Genomic DNA, 14,046 nt, shown 5'->3' on the forward strand with positions numbered 1-14,046 from the left:
GGAGGAGTGCACAGGGAGGAGTGTTCAAGGAGGAGTCCTCAGGGAGGAGTCAAGGGGAGGAGTGCACAGGGAGGAGTGCAAGGGGAGGAGTCCTCAGGGAGGAGTGCAAGGGGAGGTGTGCATAGGGAGGAGTGTTCAAGGAGGAGTGTGCAGGGAGAAGTCCTCAGGGAGGAGTGTTCAAGGAGGAGTGCGCAGGGAGAAGTCCTCAGGGAGGAGTGTTCAAGGAGGAGTGCACAGGGAGGAGTTTTCAAGGAGGAGTGCACAGGGAGAAGTCCTCAGGGAGGAGTGCACAGGGAGGAGTGGACATGGAGGTCCCAAAGCAGGGTGAAAAGGACATCTTCAGAGACTGGAGATCAGTGGGTGGAATGGGAATCAGTACAGATGGAGCATAGATGACGGGCATTACCAAAAGCAAAAGTGTACTGTTCAGTTTGTCAGTGAGGTTAACAAATTGAGACCTGATGTAGGTGGAATAGACCTAGAACTTCAGAGAGGCTACCCTATGGCTTTTGCACTCACTCTTCCTCTTTAATGCCAGTTTCTATAAACTATCTCCACACCCAAATGGTTTTTCATCTAATAATAGATGTTTGTGGAGGCTGCTGTCGATAGCAACAGTCTTTGAGTTCTGCTTGAGTGAAGGGCTGAATGCATTGTTTTGTGCTCACAGGAAGAAGTCTTCAATTATATCCACAACATCTTGTCTATTCCTGGCCACAGTGCTGAGGAGAAGCAGTCTGTGTGGCAGAAAGCAATGGATCACATGGAGGTACCCACTCCAAATCCTTAAGGACTGTTTTTGACAGTTTCGTGTTTACATAATGAATTTTAGCATTTTCATGCCTCTTTCTCCTCATTCCGCTCCTCCTCTCACTAGAACCCTTCTTCTCAAGTCCCCTTCATACTTTTAGTTAGGGTTTCTATTGTTGTGAAGAGACAACAGGCCGCTTGTTGGTTCCCAGCTGCTTAGCCTCGAAGTAATCACACAGAGACTATATTAATTAAATCACTGCTTGGCCCATTAGCTCTAGCTTCTTATTGGCTAACTCTTACATATTAACTTAACCCATTTCTATTAACCTGTGTATTGCCATGTGGCTTACCGACTAAAGTTCCAGTGTCTGTCTCCAGCATAGCTACATGGCTTCTCTCTGACACCGCCCTTCTTTCTCCCAGCATTCAGTTTAGTTTTCCCTGCCTAGCTAAGTTCTGCCCTGCTATAGGTCCAAAGCAGTTTCTTTATTCATTAATGGTAATCACAGAGGGAAATACCACATTGAGCTTGAGCATATGTGAGACCTCAAAACCCAACTCCATAGTGACACCAACACAGGCACACCTACTCCAATAAAGCCACACCTCCTAATAGTGCATTCCATTTGGGGGCCTTTTTCTTTCAAACCACCACAATTTTCACATCTTTTTGTGTGCGACCCACTGAGTGCCCAGGTGTGGGTGAGAGGTTATTTGCTGGAGCAATGGTTATGCTGCTAAAGAAAACAACATCCATCTCCCCCAACTACCACTAATTGCCCATATTCTCTAAGGGTGGGATGGGTCCTCATGGGCCCTCCTCCAGGATGAAATGGTGATGGGCTCTGTTGTACAGATGACCATAGCTGCAGAAAGTTCATGAGTGCATCGGTTGTATCATGTCCAAAAGATGTCTTTTTACTGCGTATCTCCCCTTCCTCCGGCTCTTAATTCTTCCCACCCCTGCTTCTTAGATATTCCCTGAGCCGTGGAGGGGGCAATGTAGCCATCCCATGCAGGACTGAGCATGCAGGACTGAGCACGCCTCCACCACGTGTTCTTGGCACTGTAGCCAGTTATGGGTTTCTGCATTAACTTCCGTCTGCTACTGAAAGATTTACTCATTAGGGCTGGGCACAACACTAACCTCCACTGACCAGATGGAGCTGGGGCTTACCTCAAATGGTGACCAGAGCTGGGGCTGCCAAACCTACTAAATTGTACCATTTGAATGGGTGCTTTTCAAGTTAACTTTTGCTAGCTAAGTAGTGGCAGATAATGACGGAGTTTTCCTCAGTAACTGTAACTGTTTTTCTTTTTTACATAATTCTTTATGGATTCTTTGGGAATTTCATATCATGCACCCCAATCCCTCTCACCTTCCAGTCCCTCCATATATGCCACTCACCCTTGCAGCATGTGTCCTCCAGTATTAATGTAAAAACAAAACAAACAACCTCGCTCCTCCATCTTTCCGACTCCTTCATTCTAGTGGCATCTGGAGCTGTGGTGTGTCATGTAGTATATATACCCTTTGTCCAGTCAGCCCCACCCACAAAATGTTCATTGCCATGAGTAACTGGTCTGGCTCAAGGCCTCTTGCACACCGTCGTCACCAGACCCTCACCAGAACTCCTCTCAGATATCCCGCGGTTACCATTCTGCAGGACCAATCCCTCCATGCACTCCAGCAGGTCATAGATGGAGTAAATCCTAGGGGAGACAGACCCAAGGCCCGGGATGTGGGTGGTAGCCGAGCTGGTTGGTCTGGGCCACTGTGACCGCCCCCTCCCACTCTCAGGAGAGGGGCAGAGCCCATTCTCTAAGGGCTCATGCCATCAGGGCCAGCTCTCCCATACCTGTGGTGAGTGGTGGGACCATCTCTCCCAAGTGCGGGAGTAGGGGCAGATCTTCTGCTGCAGTGTCTAGTGAGGGGCGGGGCCAGCTCAGCATGACCCTTGGATTTTAACACATAGGATTCCTCTTATTCCCTATGGTAACACAGGCCATGGACACCATCAGAGATGCCAGCTGCAGCAGGAACATGGATCCTGTACCATCACCTGTACCAATAGACATCCCACAGAGAAAATAGAAAGGGAAAACTAGCAGGAGGGATGCAAAGTCATGCTTTCCCAATCAGCAGTCAGCTATGCTGGAGCAAGTGGTCCAGGCTGACCCTGGAGTGGATATATGGCTCCAACTTGGCAGCAACTCGGGCCCTGATGTCACCATGGCCCCAGTGGCAGCACAAGTCCCCAAGATCAATGTAGCACGAATTTTAGTTGGTCATAATAATAAAAACTGAGAAAACTCTCAGTGGTGAAAACTGAGAGATCAGAGAAGCAGAGCAGCCAACCACTGGAGAGTTCTCTCCTCTACCAGTGCTCAGACCAAAAGGGCGATCCTGTCCTCAGACTGCACTGAGCTCCTGTCTCCTCCCGCCTTACATTCCTCTTTCTGCCCAGCCATATCACTACTGTCTTCATCTCCCTAGTGCTGGGATTAAAGGCGAGTGATTCCAAGTACTGGGATCACCTTTGTACAAGATCTCCTCAGCTCGGAGGGGGAGGGAAATGGGAGGCAGTGGCAGGAAGGAGGCAGAAATCCTTAATAAATAAATAAATTAAAAAAAAAAAGATCTCCTGTAGTCCAGCGTGGCCTTGAACTAACAGATCCCTCTGCCTCTGTCTCCCCGAGTCCTGGGATTAAAGGTGTGTGCCACCACTCCCTGGTCTTTAGTGGCTTAACTCTGCACTCTGATCTTCAGGCAAGTTTTATTTTTTTAAAACACAAACAAAATAGCACTATAGATCAGTATGGCCCTGGTGGCAGCAAGGCCCTTGAACACCAGCATGGTCTTAGGTGGCTGTCCAGATCCAGGGCATCTGCTCACTCCCCAGTGGAGTCACAGACATAACCCAGACCCTGGCTGTTGCTGGACCACAGACCCAGACATGTCCCACTATAGCAGTCTGGGCCTGGCTGACCCCTTGGCCTGTGTGGCAGTACAGGCCACCCAGATTGTCATGGCCATGGTGGTAGCAAAGCCCTCAGACACCAGTATGGCCACAGGTCGCACCCCCAGACCCTGGACCCTGTGTATGGCTTTTGATAGTATATGGGCCATGGATGTCAACACAGAACCCAGCTGTGGTAGGACCATGAATTTAGACATGGTTCTCAGTAGCGGTCTGTGCTTGGATGTCACCCTGGCCCCATGTGGCAGCGCAGGCCATCAGATTGGCTTGATACCCATGGCAGCATAGCCCTCAGATACTAACATGGCAGGGTGCAGGACCTGCTCTGCTATGTTGTGCAGCTGGGCTCAGCCTGCTTACTTAGAGCACCCCAGACCATCTGGCAGGGGTGGCACCACACACAGTGAGCTGTCAATCAAGAGAATGCCCCACAGACCTGTCTACTGGCCAGTCTGATGGAGGCATTTTCTCAAGTAAGGTTCTTTCTTCCCAGATGAATCTAGCTTGTGTTGAGTTGACATAAAACTAGCCAGGACAATAATATTTGGTAATATAAACTTTTTCATGTTTATATCCATAATAGTCATCTGAAGATGGAAAGTCTGTCCCTCTTCCAGCGTCTTTTTCAATTTCTTCAGTGCTCTAAATCTTTCACTGTAGAAGTCTTTCACTTCCTTGGATTTATTTCAAGAGTTTTCATGTTTGTTTTGTTTTTAGCTATAGTGAATAGGGTTGCATTCCTGATTTCTCTCTGCCTGTTCATTGCTGTATATAGGGACAGCTGCTGATTTTTTTTTCTCATGTTGATTTTGCATTCTGCTAGTTTATGGAAAATACCAGTTCTAAGAATTTTCTGGCAGAGTCTTACAGTCTTTTACATATGAGGTCATACTGTCCACAAATAGGGGTGAGTCTACTTTGGTGTCATTCCGTGTTTTAATGGAAATGGCTTCCAGTTTTTCTCGTGTTTAGTATACTGTAGCTGCAGCAAGCCTTTATTATGCTGAGGTATGTGTTCCTACTATTCTTTCTTGTCCCAAGGTTTTTATCATGACGGGAAGGGATGCTGTTGTATTTTGGTAGAGCCTTTCTGCATGTGTCTACATGATCTGCGTTTTCTCTCCTTGACTCGACTCATGCGTGTCGCATCCCTGAATTTGGACATTGTGAACCACCCTAGCACACCTAAGATCAAGTTGACAGGTGTTGAAATTAATTTCCCACTGTTTGAGAAATTTTGCATTCATGTTCATCTGGGATATTGACGACAGTACTAGTTTGTATCGTGTCTTTATCTGGTTCTAACATTGGGGTAGAATTGACCTTCACTACAAGAGTAACAGTGTCCTTCCTCCTCCTATTTTGTGGGGTAGTTTGAGAGCATTGGTGTTAGTCCTTGAAGGAATTGCAGAACCTCCCAGCCACCCCTTCCAGGCCTATACTTTTTTAGTTGGAAGACTTATTTTTGCTTCGATTGCATGTTGGTTATAGATTTATTTTATTTGTTTCTGTCTTCGTGGTTTAATTTGATAGGTTAGATGTATAGACATCTATCTATTTCTTCTAGCGTCCCAGTTTATTGAAATATGTTTTCAGAACATGCCCTTACAATCTTCCGCATTTTATTGATGTGTTGTAATCCCTCAATTTTCATCTTTAATTTTATTGATCTGAGTCTTTTTCTTTCAGTTAGTTTTAACTCTGGGTTTGCTAATCTTGTAAAGAAGCAACATTGTGTTTCATTGATTCTTCATCTGTTTTCCTTGTTTCCATTCCATTGACTTCCACCCTATTGTTTTAGAAAATCTTTTAATTTTGTTTTATTAATGCACGTATGTGATAGTATGTGCACATGTGTGTACAGAGACCCAAAGAGGGCATCATATCCCTTGGAGCTGGAGGTATAGACAAATGTAAACTGCCCCATTTGCATCCGAACTCTGGTCTTCATGATTGAGAAGTAAGTGGTCCTAACCACTGAGCCATCTCTTCAGCTCCCCTGTCCTAATCTTACTGGTTTGGGATTTGTTTTGTTCTTATTTTCTAATACATTGAAATGCATCATTATTTGAGAGATCTCTGGTGTTTAAATATAGGTATTTGTGACTGTAGGCATTCCTTTTAGAACTGCTTTCATTGTATCCAGTTACATTTGGTGTGTTGTATTTTCATTATCATTCCATCCTAGGAATTTTAAATTTCTTTTTTTTTTTTTTTTTTTTTTTTTTGGTTTTTCGAGACAGGGTTTCTCTGTGGTTTTGGAGCCTGTCCTGGAACTAGCTCTTGTAGACCAGGCTGGTCTCGAACTCACAGAGATTCGCCTGCCTCTGCCTCCCAAGTGCTGGGATTAAAGGCGTGCACCACCACTGGCCGGCCTATTGGAATTTTAAATTTCTGATCACCTCTATGAACCATTCATCATTCATTGGTGTGTTGTTCAGTCTCTATGATGGTTTTGTTTGTTTGTTTTTGTATTTCCTAGAGTTCACTTTGGTATTGAGTTCTTGTTTTAGTCCCTTGTGATCAGACAGAATACAAGAAATACAAATAGATGGATCCTGTTTTAATCTAATATGGTAGTCTGCATCTTCTCATTGGAGAGTTGAGGCCATTAATGTTTAACAATTATTTCAAATTCCTTTCGTTTTGTTGTTTTTGTAGTTTGGGACTTTCCTATGCTTTTTGCTTGCCTACTTTTCTAAGTGCACTTTATTCTTAATGACTTCATTGATGCTTCTTTTTCTCTTCAATACAAAGGATTCCTTCAAGTATCTTCTGTAGTGACCTTGGTTGTCATGAATTCATTTGGTTTATATCTAGCATGGGTAGTTTTTCCTTGTCCTTTGTTCTGGTTAGGTCTCCATTGCTCTGATAGAACATTGACCTGAAGTAGCTTGGGAAGGAAAGGTTTCATTTGGCTCTCAGCATAGGTATGTCACTGGGGGAAGCTCGGGCAGGTGCCTGAACCGGGGACCCAAACAGAAAACATGGAGAAATGCTGCTTACTGACTCTCTTCCTCTGCTGCACAGGCCTGCCTCCCCAGCCCCACACACAGTGTTTTGGCCCTCCTGCATCAGGTAGCAATTAGGAAGATGCCTCACAGACATGCCCAGAGAACCGTCTCAAGAACAGTGCCAAGTCCTCTCTTCCTGGGCGTCTCAAGTTGACAAGCAAGATTAGCTGTCATGAGCCCACTCACTCCCTGTCAACTTGACATACAAACATATCATGGTTAAATAATAACTTGCCTTTTTTGGTTTATATTCGAGATCTCATGGTATCATTATTGATATCATAATATAAAACACAACCCTATCAGTTTGAAAAGTCTAAATTCTTTTTGAAAAAATCCAAAATCTACTAACTGTGGGTACCTGGAAAATTCAAAATAAGTTATATACTTCTTAATCTAAGAAGGAAGAACCAGGGCACAAATACAATCCGAGCAAAGCAAAACTCAGATCCAACAATGTAAAATGCTTCATGTCTGATACCTCTGAGAGAGATTCACACGAGGTCTTCTGAACTCCAATGGGCTTGGGTAGCCCCACTTCTCCAATTCTGCCATCCACAGTACACACAGTTTGTCTCCTCAACTCAGGCCAGCTCCACTCCACAACTACCACTGCTCTTGATGGTCATCCCATGGTCCAGGCATCTCCAGTCCATGGGGGTCTCCACTGCAGCTGAAGCTGCACCTTCAGCAATGGCCTCCTGGCCTCCCCTTCAGGAACTAACCTTGGCACCAAACCTCTGCTGCTCTCCATGACCCCTTCATGCCTTTAAAACTAGCACCATGTGAAAGATTCTTTGACGTTGCTGAGTTCGACTTCCAGCTTGAGATGCAGCCTGTACCAGAGGCGGAGCTAGAATTTTAGCTAAAGAAAATGTGAAGCTCTGCAGGGAGCTTGGGGATCTTTCTCTCTTCTGTCTACCCATAGCTCCCATGGCCAGAATCCAGAATTTCATAAAGCAGTCACTCTCCAGAAATCCTAGAGTAGCAAAAAATAAAATAAAATAAAATAAAATAAAACCAAAAACTCTAATTCTGATTTACAATATGGGATTTTCTAACTTTGCTAATTGGTAATGTGACCCCTAAATTAAGGCCTTAGCAGGTTGTCTTAAAGGACACTACAGAAGCTCATAACAATACCGACCCTCCTGTCTATGTGTAGCCCATTAAGTGTACCATTAAAACCCCCCTTGTCTTTTCTGTTGTCTGCAGGAACTTGTGTCCCTGAAGCCCTGTAAAGCTGCAGAGCTGGTTGCTACTCACTTTTCTGGACAGATTGAAGCGGTCATTGGACAGCTACAGGTGGGGACTGTGAGCATATGATGAAAGGGGACGTCTTTGTTTGAGGGTGCTTAATGGTTGTTATTGCCTAAATTCATAGTTGCCAGATAATAGTAGGTTTATGGAGGTGGTGGTGTGTGCGCGTGCCCTGTGTATGTGGTGTCTGTGCTGTGTGTGTTCTGTGTATGTGTTGTGGGGGTGGGAGCAGCTGTGTATTAACCTCTGAGTTCATTTTGGATATCACATGCTGATATTAAAGAAGTATCTTTGAAGCTCTAACCTACACTAGTCTGGAAATCTTAGCCCATAGAAGATGCTCCCATTTTCTCTGGCTATAGGACCCACAATCCTATTCTATTGGTGGTTCATGTGGCTTATGCACATATCAGCTTGAACCAGTTTTAACGTTTAGAGTTTTTTCAGGGGACAGGTTCTCTAGATGTGGCTGCATGCATGGTGAGCACTGAGGAGCTTGCGAGATGTACTGGGTGAGTGCCTGCTGTTGCTCAGTGTTTACCATGACAGCACCAGTATGGAGCTGGCTTCTGAGGGTCAGAAGAGAGAGCTAGGTAATAGGACAGCAGGAGAGACTTGAAGTACAATCCACAGCCCTCCGATGCAGCAGCAGTGGTCGGGAATAATGACAAAACGAAAAGTTGAGTAAGTAGGGAGTAACGGGAGACGAAAGTGGGACTCATTCACTTAAACCTGTGTGGCTGCACTGCACCACGGGACTCAGTGCTAGGCTCTGAGGAGCACAGAAACACTGATGTCACTGTAGCATGATGCTGTCGAGCTGTGCTACAAATGCACTAATGGGGCCATGGAAACAAGGCCAAGGAGAGTGATGGGTGGGTGAGGGCTGAGAAAACAGCCCCAGAGCTGCCAGGACTAGGACAGGTGTCTGATCTGCAAACAGAGTTGGGAAAGGCTTTCTTGGTTAATAGGGCTCTGGTATGGAAGGAAGTAAAGCTGCAGCTCTTGTGTTCAGAGGCTGGGCAAGTCTGCAGGAAACATGAGGCATGCTGGGGGAATCGGCTTCAGTGCAGTGAGAAGCAGTGTTTTAGAAGGGGTGAGTTATGATGATAGAGCCCAGAAAGTATGCATGTGGCTTGAGTTTATTGTAATATTAAGAAACTTATATTTCTGTGTTGGAGAATGACCAGTGGTTTAAGCAAAGGATGGTCTCATTAGACCTTCTTTACAGAAAATTAACTTTGGAAAAGAGCACAAATGGAGCAGTAAGGTCTTAAAAAGCAAAAGGGCCAGGCAAAGTGGTGGTGACCAGAACAAAGTCAGTGGCAGTGGAGGAAATGGGTTCCAGATGAATTTGTCCTCTCAGAAAGTAGCTCAAGGGCTGGAGAGATGGCTCAGAGGTTAAAAGCCCTGGCTGCACTTCCAAAGGTCCTGAGTTCAATTCCCAGCGACCATATGGTGGCTCACAACCATCTGTAATGAGATCTGGTGCCCTCTTTTGGCATGTGGGCATACGTGCAGGCAGAACACTGTGTATATAATAAATGTGAATATCATTTGTCAGTCAAGTTGGTAAAAGCTGGGTGTAAGAAAAAGGCAACTGTTTGATTGTGGTTTGTTTGTTGAGTCCTACGCTGTTCTTTTAAAGAAATTGTATTTTATTGCCAAGTTTTAGTGATCATATAAACTGCATATAGATCTTAGGTAGTTCCTTTACTTTTAGTGCAATTTGCTTCTGAAGAATAGTTCCCAGAATACTTGGAATGAAAAATTAGCCAGAATATTAAGTTATAACCCAAAGGAAGTAATATAAGATAGAATAAACCAATATAGAGAAGACAGGATATGAAGACTGATGACTATATCTGAGTCTTTTTTAAAAACGAGTGTGTATCCCTATACTTGTATATACGCATAAATAAATGTGTGGGTGTGTACACTCATGTGAACATGCACCCATGCCCTTTTCCAGTATGAGATTAAGCCTTAGGTTTTGTGCATGCTAGGCACAGATTCTATCTCTGAGCTACACCCCTAACTGTAAATATATTTCAAAATCATATTTAAAATAATACTATTATTTTTACTTTTTATTATTATTTTTACTTTAGATGTTCCCTGCTTGTTACAGAAGAAATTTGAATACACAGAAAAAAAACCCTCCTTTTTGCTTAGGCTTCTTAAGAACTTGGCAACTATATATGTGGCATAAGAGTTTTACTTCATTTAACTCTGTGACAAAGGCAGGAAGATAAGCTGGGGTTTGGAGGTGATGGTAGCCATGGAGCGGTTTGGTTTGGTTTTCATGTAAAGAAGCTGAACACTGAGTCACACAGTCATGTTGCCAGTGAATTCTGGAACCAGGACCCAGATTTTATGGTGTACTGATAGCTCACTTCACAGTTGAGTTGATTCTGTTGCAGAGATGAGTGGGACTTGGAGGTCATTGTTAACTTGGACCTTAAATTTCCCCAAAGTGTCACCCCCCCACTGCTATCTGTCTCACAGCAGCCCCTGTGAGAGGCAGAGGACGGGTGAGCCAGGCTGAGGCTGTCTCTCCAGCCCAGGTCCACTGTCAGCAGCAAGGCCCGAGCACTGGCCGCTGGAGCCCCTCGTGCTGGGGAAGCTCTGTGTGTTCTCCCACATGCTAGGAGCAGGCTCCATGGTGCAGCCTCTGCACTTTGAAGCAGCTGTCTAGAGTGCTTTAGCATCTCACGATTTTGGAACTTCTGTATTTAATTGTACTTTTATTTTTTTCTATTCAGAACCAGGTCTTGCTTTTCAAGTTTTTGAGGAGTCTTCTTGACCCAAGGTATGTCAATAAACTTTGGCTTTCCTAATACACACGTGGAAGGGTGGGAAGAAAGAAGTGGAGTTAAGATACTGGCTCTTGGCATTCAAACAGTAAATTAGCTCTTTATTTTTAATATAACAAGGAGTGATTATACACAGATAAATCGCCTGTGCTCTAAAAGAAGATGAGAAGTCGTACTTCAAACATAAGCATTCACGATGAGTTCCCACTGTTGTGAATTACTAGCGAAGCTCTACATGCAGACTGTCTATTCAGGAAGGACCCTTTCCACCCTCCGTCCCCCCAGCCTAGGTCTTACTCTGCAGTGTGGATGGGGTGAACAGCTAGTTCCCAGCCCATCTGTCAATTTATTCACCCTCACCCAATCAGTTTCGCTTGTGTAACTTCCTGGTAATGTAGGAAGGGCAGTTCACATGTAATTTTTACTTACTGCTCTAAAAATAACCAAATCTCAGTGAAGCAAACCCCAGGAGATGATGGAATTAGTAATGGATATGTGAGCAAATCAGGTCCACATGTGAGACCCTGAAGTTCGACTGTGACCGGGTGGAATGCTAACGTTAGGAGCTGAGCATAGTGACGGGTAACATCCCCTAAACAGCTGTCTTGAGTTGTGTGCTGGATCACATCAAGCATTTACAAGTACATAAAGTACTGTGAGCATGCCCCCATGCCTCGCTTCCTTCCCTTCTCATGAGCTCCTCTGGCCCCAGGACAGTTCTGCCTCTACTCTCTTTTCATCTGTACGTACATGATCTTATGCATTTGTCTTGGTCTAGCACCCAGGAAAAGAGGAAAACGTGCAATGCTTTTCTTTGAGACTTAATTTGCTTAATATGATGCTCTCCAGTTGCATCCATTTTCCTGCAAATGACGTGACTTGTTCTTTGTGCTGAAAATGCTTTCTTGTCCATTCTTCTGTTGATGGACACCTGGATTGGTTCATCACATAGCGGTTGTGAATACCTACAGTGAACATTGGTGTGAAGTGTCTCTGTGATGTGTTGATTTCCAGTGTTTTTTGTAAACACCCAGCTGGGTCACATGGTGTCTTAGTTAGGGTTCTACTGGTATAACGAAACACTTTGACTAAAAAGCAAGTTGGAGAGAAAGGGGTCTGTTTGACTGAACACTTCATCTCACTGTTTATCATTGAAGGAAGTCAGGATTGGAACTCAAGCAGGGCAGGAGCCTGGAGGCAGAAGTTGATGGCCACAGAGGGGTGCTGTTTAATGGTTTGCTCCTCTTGGCTTGCTGAGCCTGCCCTTTTCTTTTCTTTTCCTTAAATTTTACTTTGAGCCTGCTTTCTTATGGGACCCAGGACCGCCTGCCTGGGGATGGTACTGCTCACAATGAGCTGGGCTCTTCCCCATCAGTGCTAAGTAGGAAAATGCCCCCCAGACTTGTCCACTGCCTGATCTTATGAGGGCATTTTCTTAATTGAGGTTCCCTCCTCTCAGATGACTTTAGCTTTAGTTGACATAAAGCTATCCAGCACCCAGGGTATTTTTAGTGCTGATTTAACAATGCACAGTGCAGGACTAGTTTATACTCCCCCAGCAGCATATGAGGCTTCTCCTGAATCCGCATCCCTAACCGCATTTGCTGTTTCTTGTTTCCTGATGATTGCCCTTCTAACCAGGACAAGGCAGAATCTCAATTTAATTTTTATTTGCATTTCTCTGTTTCCATCTACTTTTGGCTATTTATTCTTCATTTTGAGTTCTCTGCATAGTCTCCATATGACCCATCTGTCCGATGTATAGCTAGCGGAGATCTCCCTTCCTGGAGGCTGTCTCTCTACTCGGTTTGTTTGTGTGTCTGTTGTTGGTGCTGTCTCCAGGTGACTGGAGTCCTGGTTAGAAAGCCCTGACTTACCCTGTTTTTCTTATTTCTTAAGTGTTTTTCTTCTTTCTTCCACTGCCAGGCTTAGAGTCGGGTTTGACATGAAGGTCTTCTGAGTTGATTTTTACTCAGGGTGACTGAGAGGGATCTTGTGTCCTCCTTCTACATCCAGCTTTCCAGCATCATTTGTTGACAATGTGTCTTTTCTTCAATGTGTATTCTTGATGTTTTTGTCAAAAATTGGGGCTGTAGCTGTGTGGGTTTATATGTAGACCCCCCCATTCTGTGCCTTCTTTGTGTGTCTGTTATTCTTTGCCTGTTACAGCAGCACCATGCTGTTTTTGCTGCAGTGGTGATTTCATTCTGATCCTGGACATGGTGAGAGCGCCACCATAGTTCCTTTCCCCCCAGAGTCTGTCTTCCTGACTTGTATGAAGTGGGTCTCAAAGTGGTTTTAGTCTGCCTTTCCCTGGTGGCTAAGAGTGTTGAACACTCTTAAGAATATTTGTTACCCATATATCGTTCTTTGAGAACTATTTAGTTCATTGGTACATTTATTGATTGGCAGGGGTTTTTTTTGGCATTTAATTTTCTTTACAGTTTTAAAAGTATGCATTCCAAGTATGACTCCTGTCTGATGTGTAGCTGGGAAAGGTTTTCGCCCATCTATAGGCTATTTTTTCACTCCCCTGATGGTTTCCTTTGCTGTTCACAGAACCCTTTTGATTTGATGTAAAAAATTCTGGCTATACTATGTATCAAGATGTTTTCACTGTATTCTCTTCTTGCAGTGTTGTTGTTTTGGTTTTTAAATGAAGTTCTTTGATCTACTCTGAATTGATTGTTTTCAGGGTGAGAGATATGGATCCCATTTTATTTTTCTGCAGGTGGAAATCAATTTTTGCTTGCACCATTTGCTAAATAGGAAGGCTTTTTCTTCCCAAGTATATGGTTTTTGACACCTTTGTCAAAAATGAAGTGGGCATACCTGTGCAGGTTTGTTTCTGGGTCCTCTAATATGTTCTGTTGGTCTGTTTGGTACATCACTGTAGCTCTGCAACACAGTTCAAGGTCCAGTACTGTGGTATCTTGGCAGTCAGTGTAAGATTGCTTTGGGTTTCATTAGTCTTTTCTGCTTTCATATGAATTTTAGGATTTCCTCTAGTTCTGGAAGAGGTCAGTGAAGTTTTGATGGAATTACAGAAAATCTGCAGTCCTTTTGACAATATAGCCATTTTTATAACATTAGTCCTGCCAGTTCAGGAAGATAGAAGGTATACTAGTAATCTTCTCTTCTTTGGTTAGCTTGATTAAAAGTTTGTTGATTTTTGTCTGTCTTAAAAAAACAACAACCAGGCCGGGCGGTGGTGGCGCACGC

General features: G+C 44.2%; 1 protein-coding gene across 2 annotated transcripts in view; it reads left to right on the plus strand.

Moving 5' to 3' along the window:
- Vps8 (VPS8, CORVET complex subunit) overlaps positions 1-14,046 on the plus strand; it is a 219,565-nt gene that overhangs the window by 113,658 nt on the left and 91,861 nt on the right. For both annotated transcript variants that reach the window (XM_005368975.3, XM_013354407.2), the window contains 3 exons: positions 671-769; positions 7,964-8,053; positions 10,774-10,820. In XM_005368975.3, the coding sequence (XP_005369032.1) occupies positions 671-769; positions 7,964-8,053; positions 10,774-10,820 (236 nt within the window). The remainder of the gene's footprint in view (positions 1-670; positions 770-7,963; positions 8,054-10,773; positions 10,821-14,046) is intronic.

Source organism: Microtus ochrogaster, unplaced genomic scaffold (genome assembly GCF_000317375.1).
Source record: "Microtus ochrogaster isolate Prairie Vole_2 unplaced genomic scaffold, MicOch1.0 UNK43, whole genome shotgun sequence".
Taxonomy (NCBI): Eukaryota; Metazoa; Chordata; class Mammalia; order Rodentia; family Cricetidae; genus Microtus; species Microtus ochrogaster.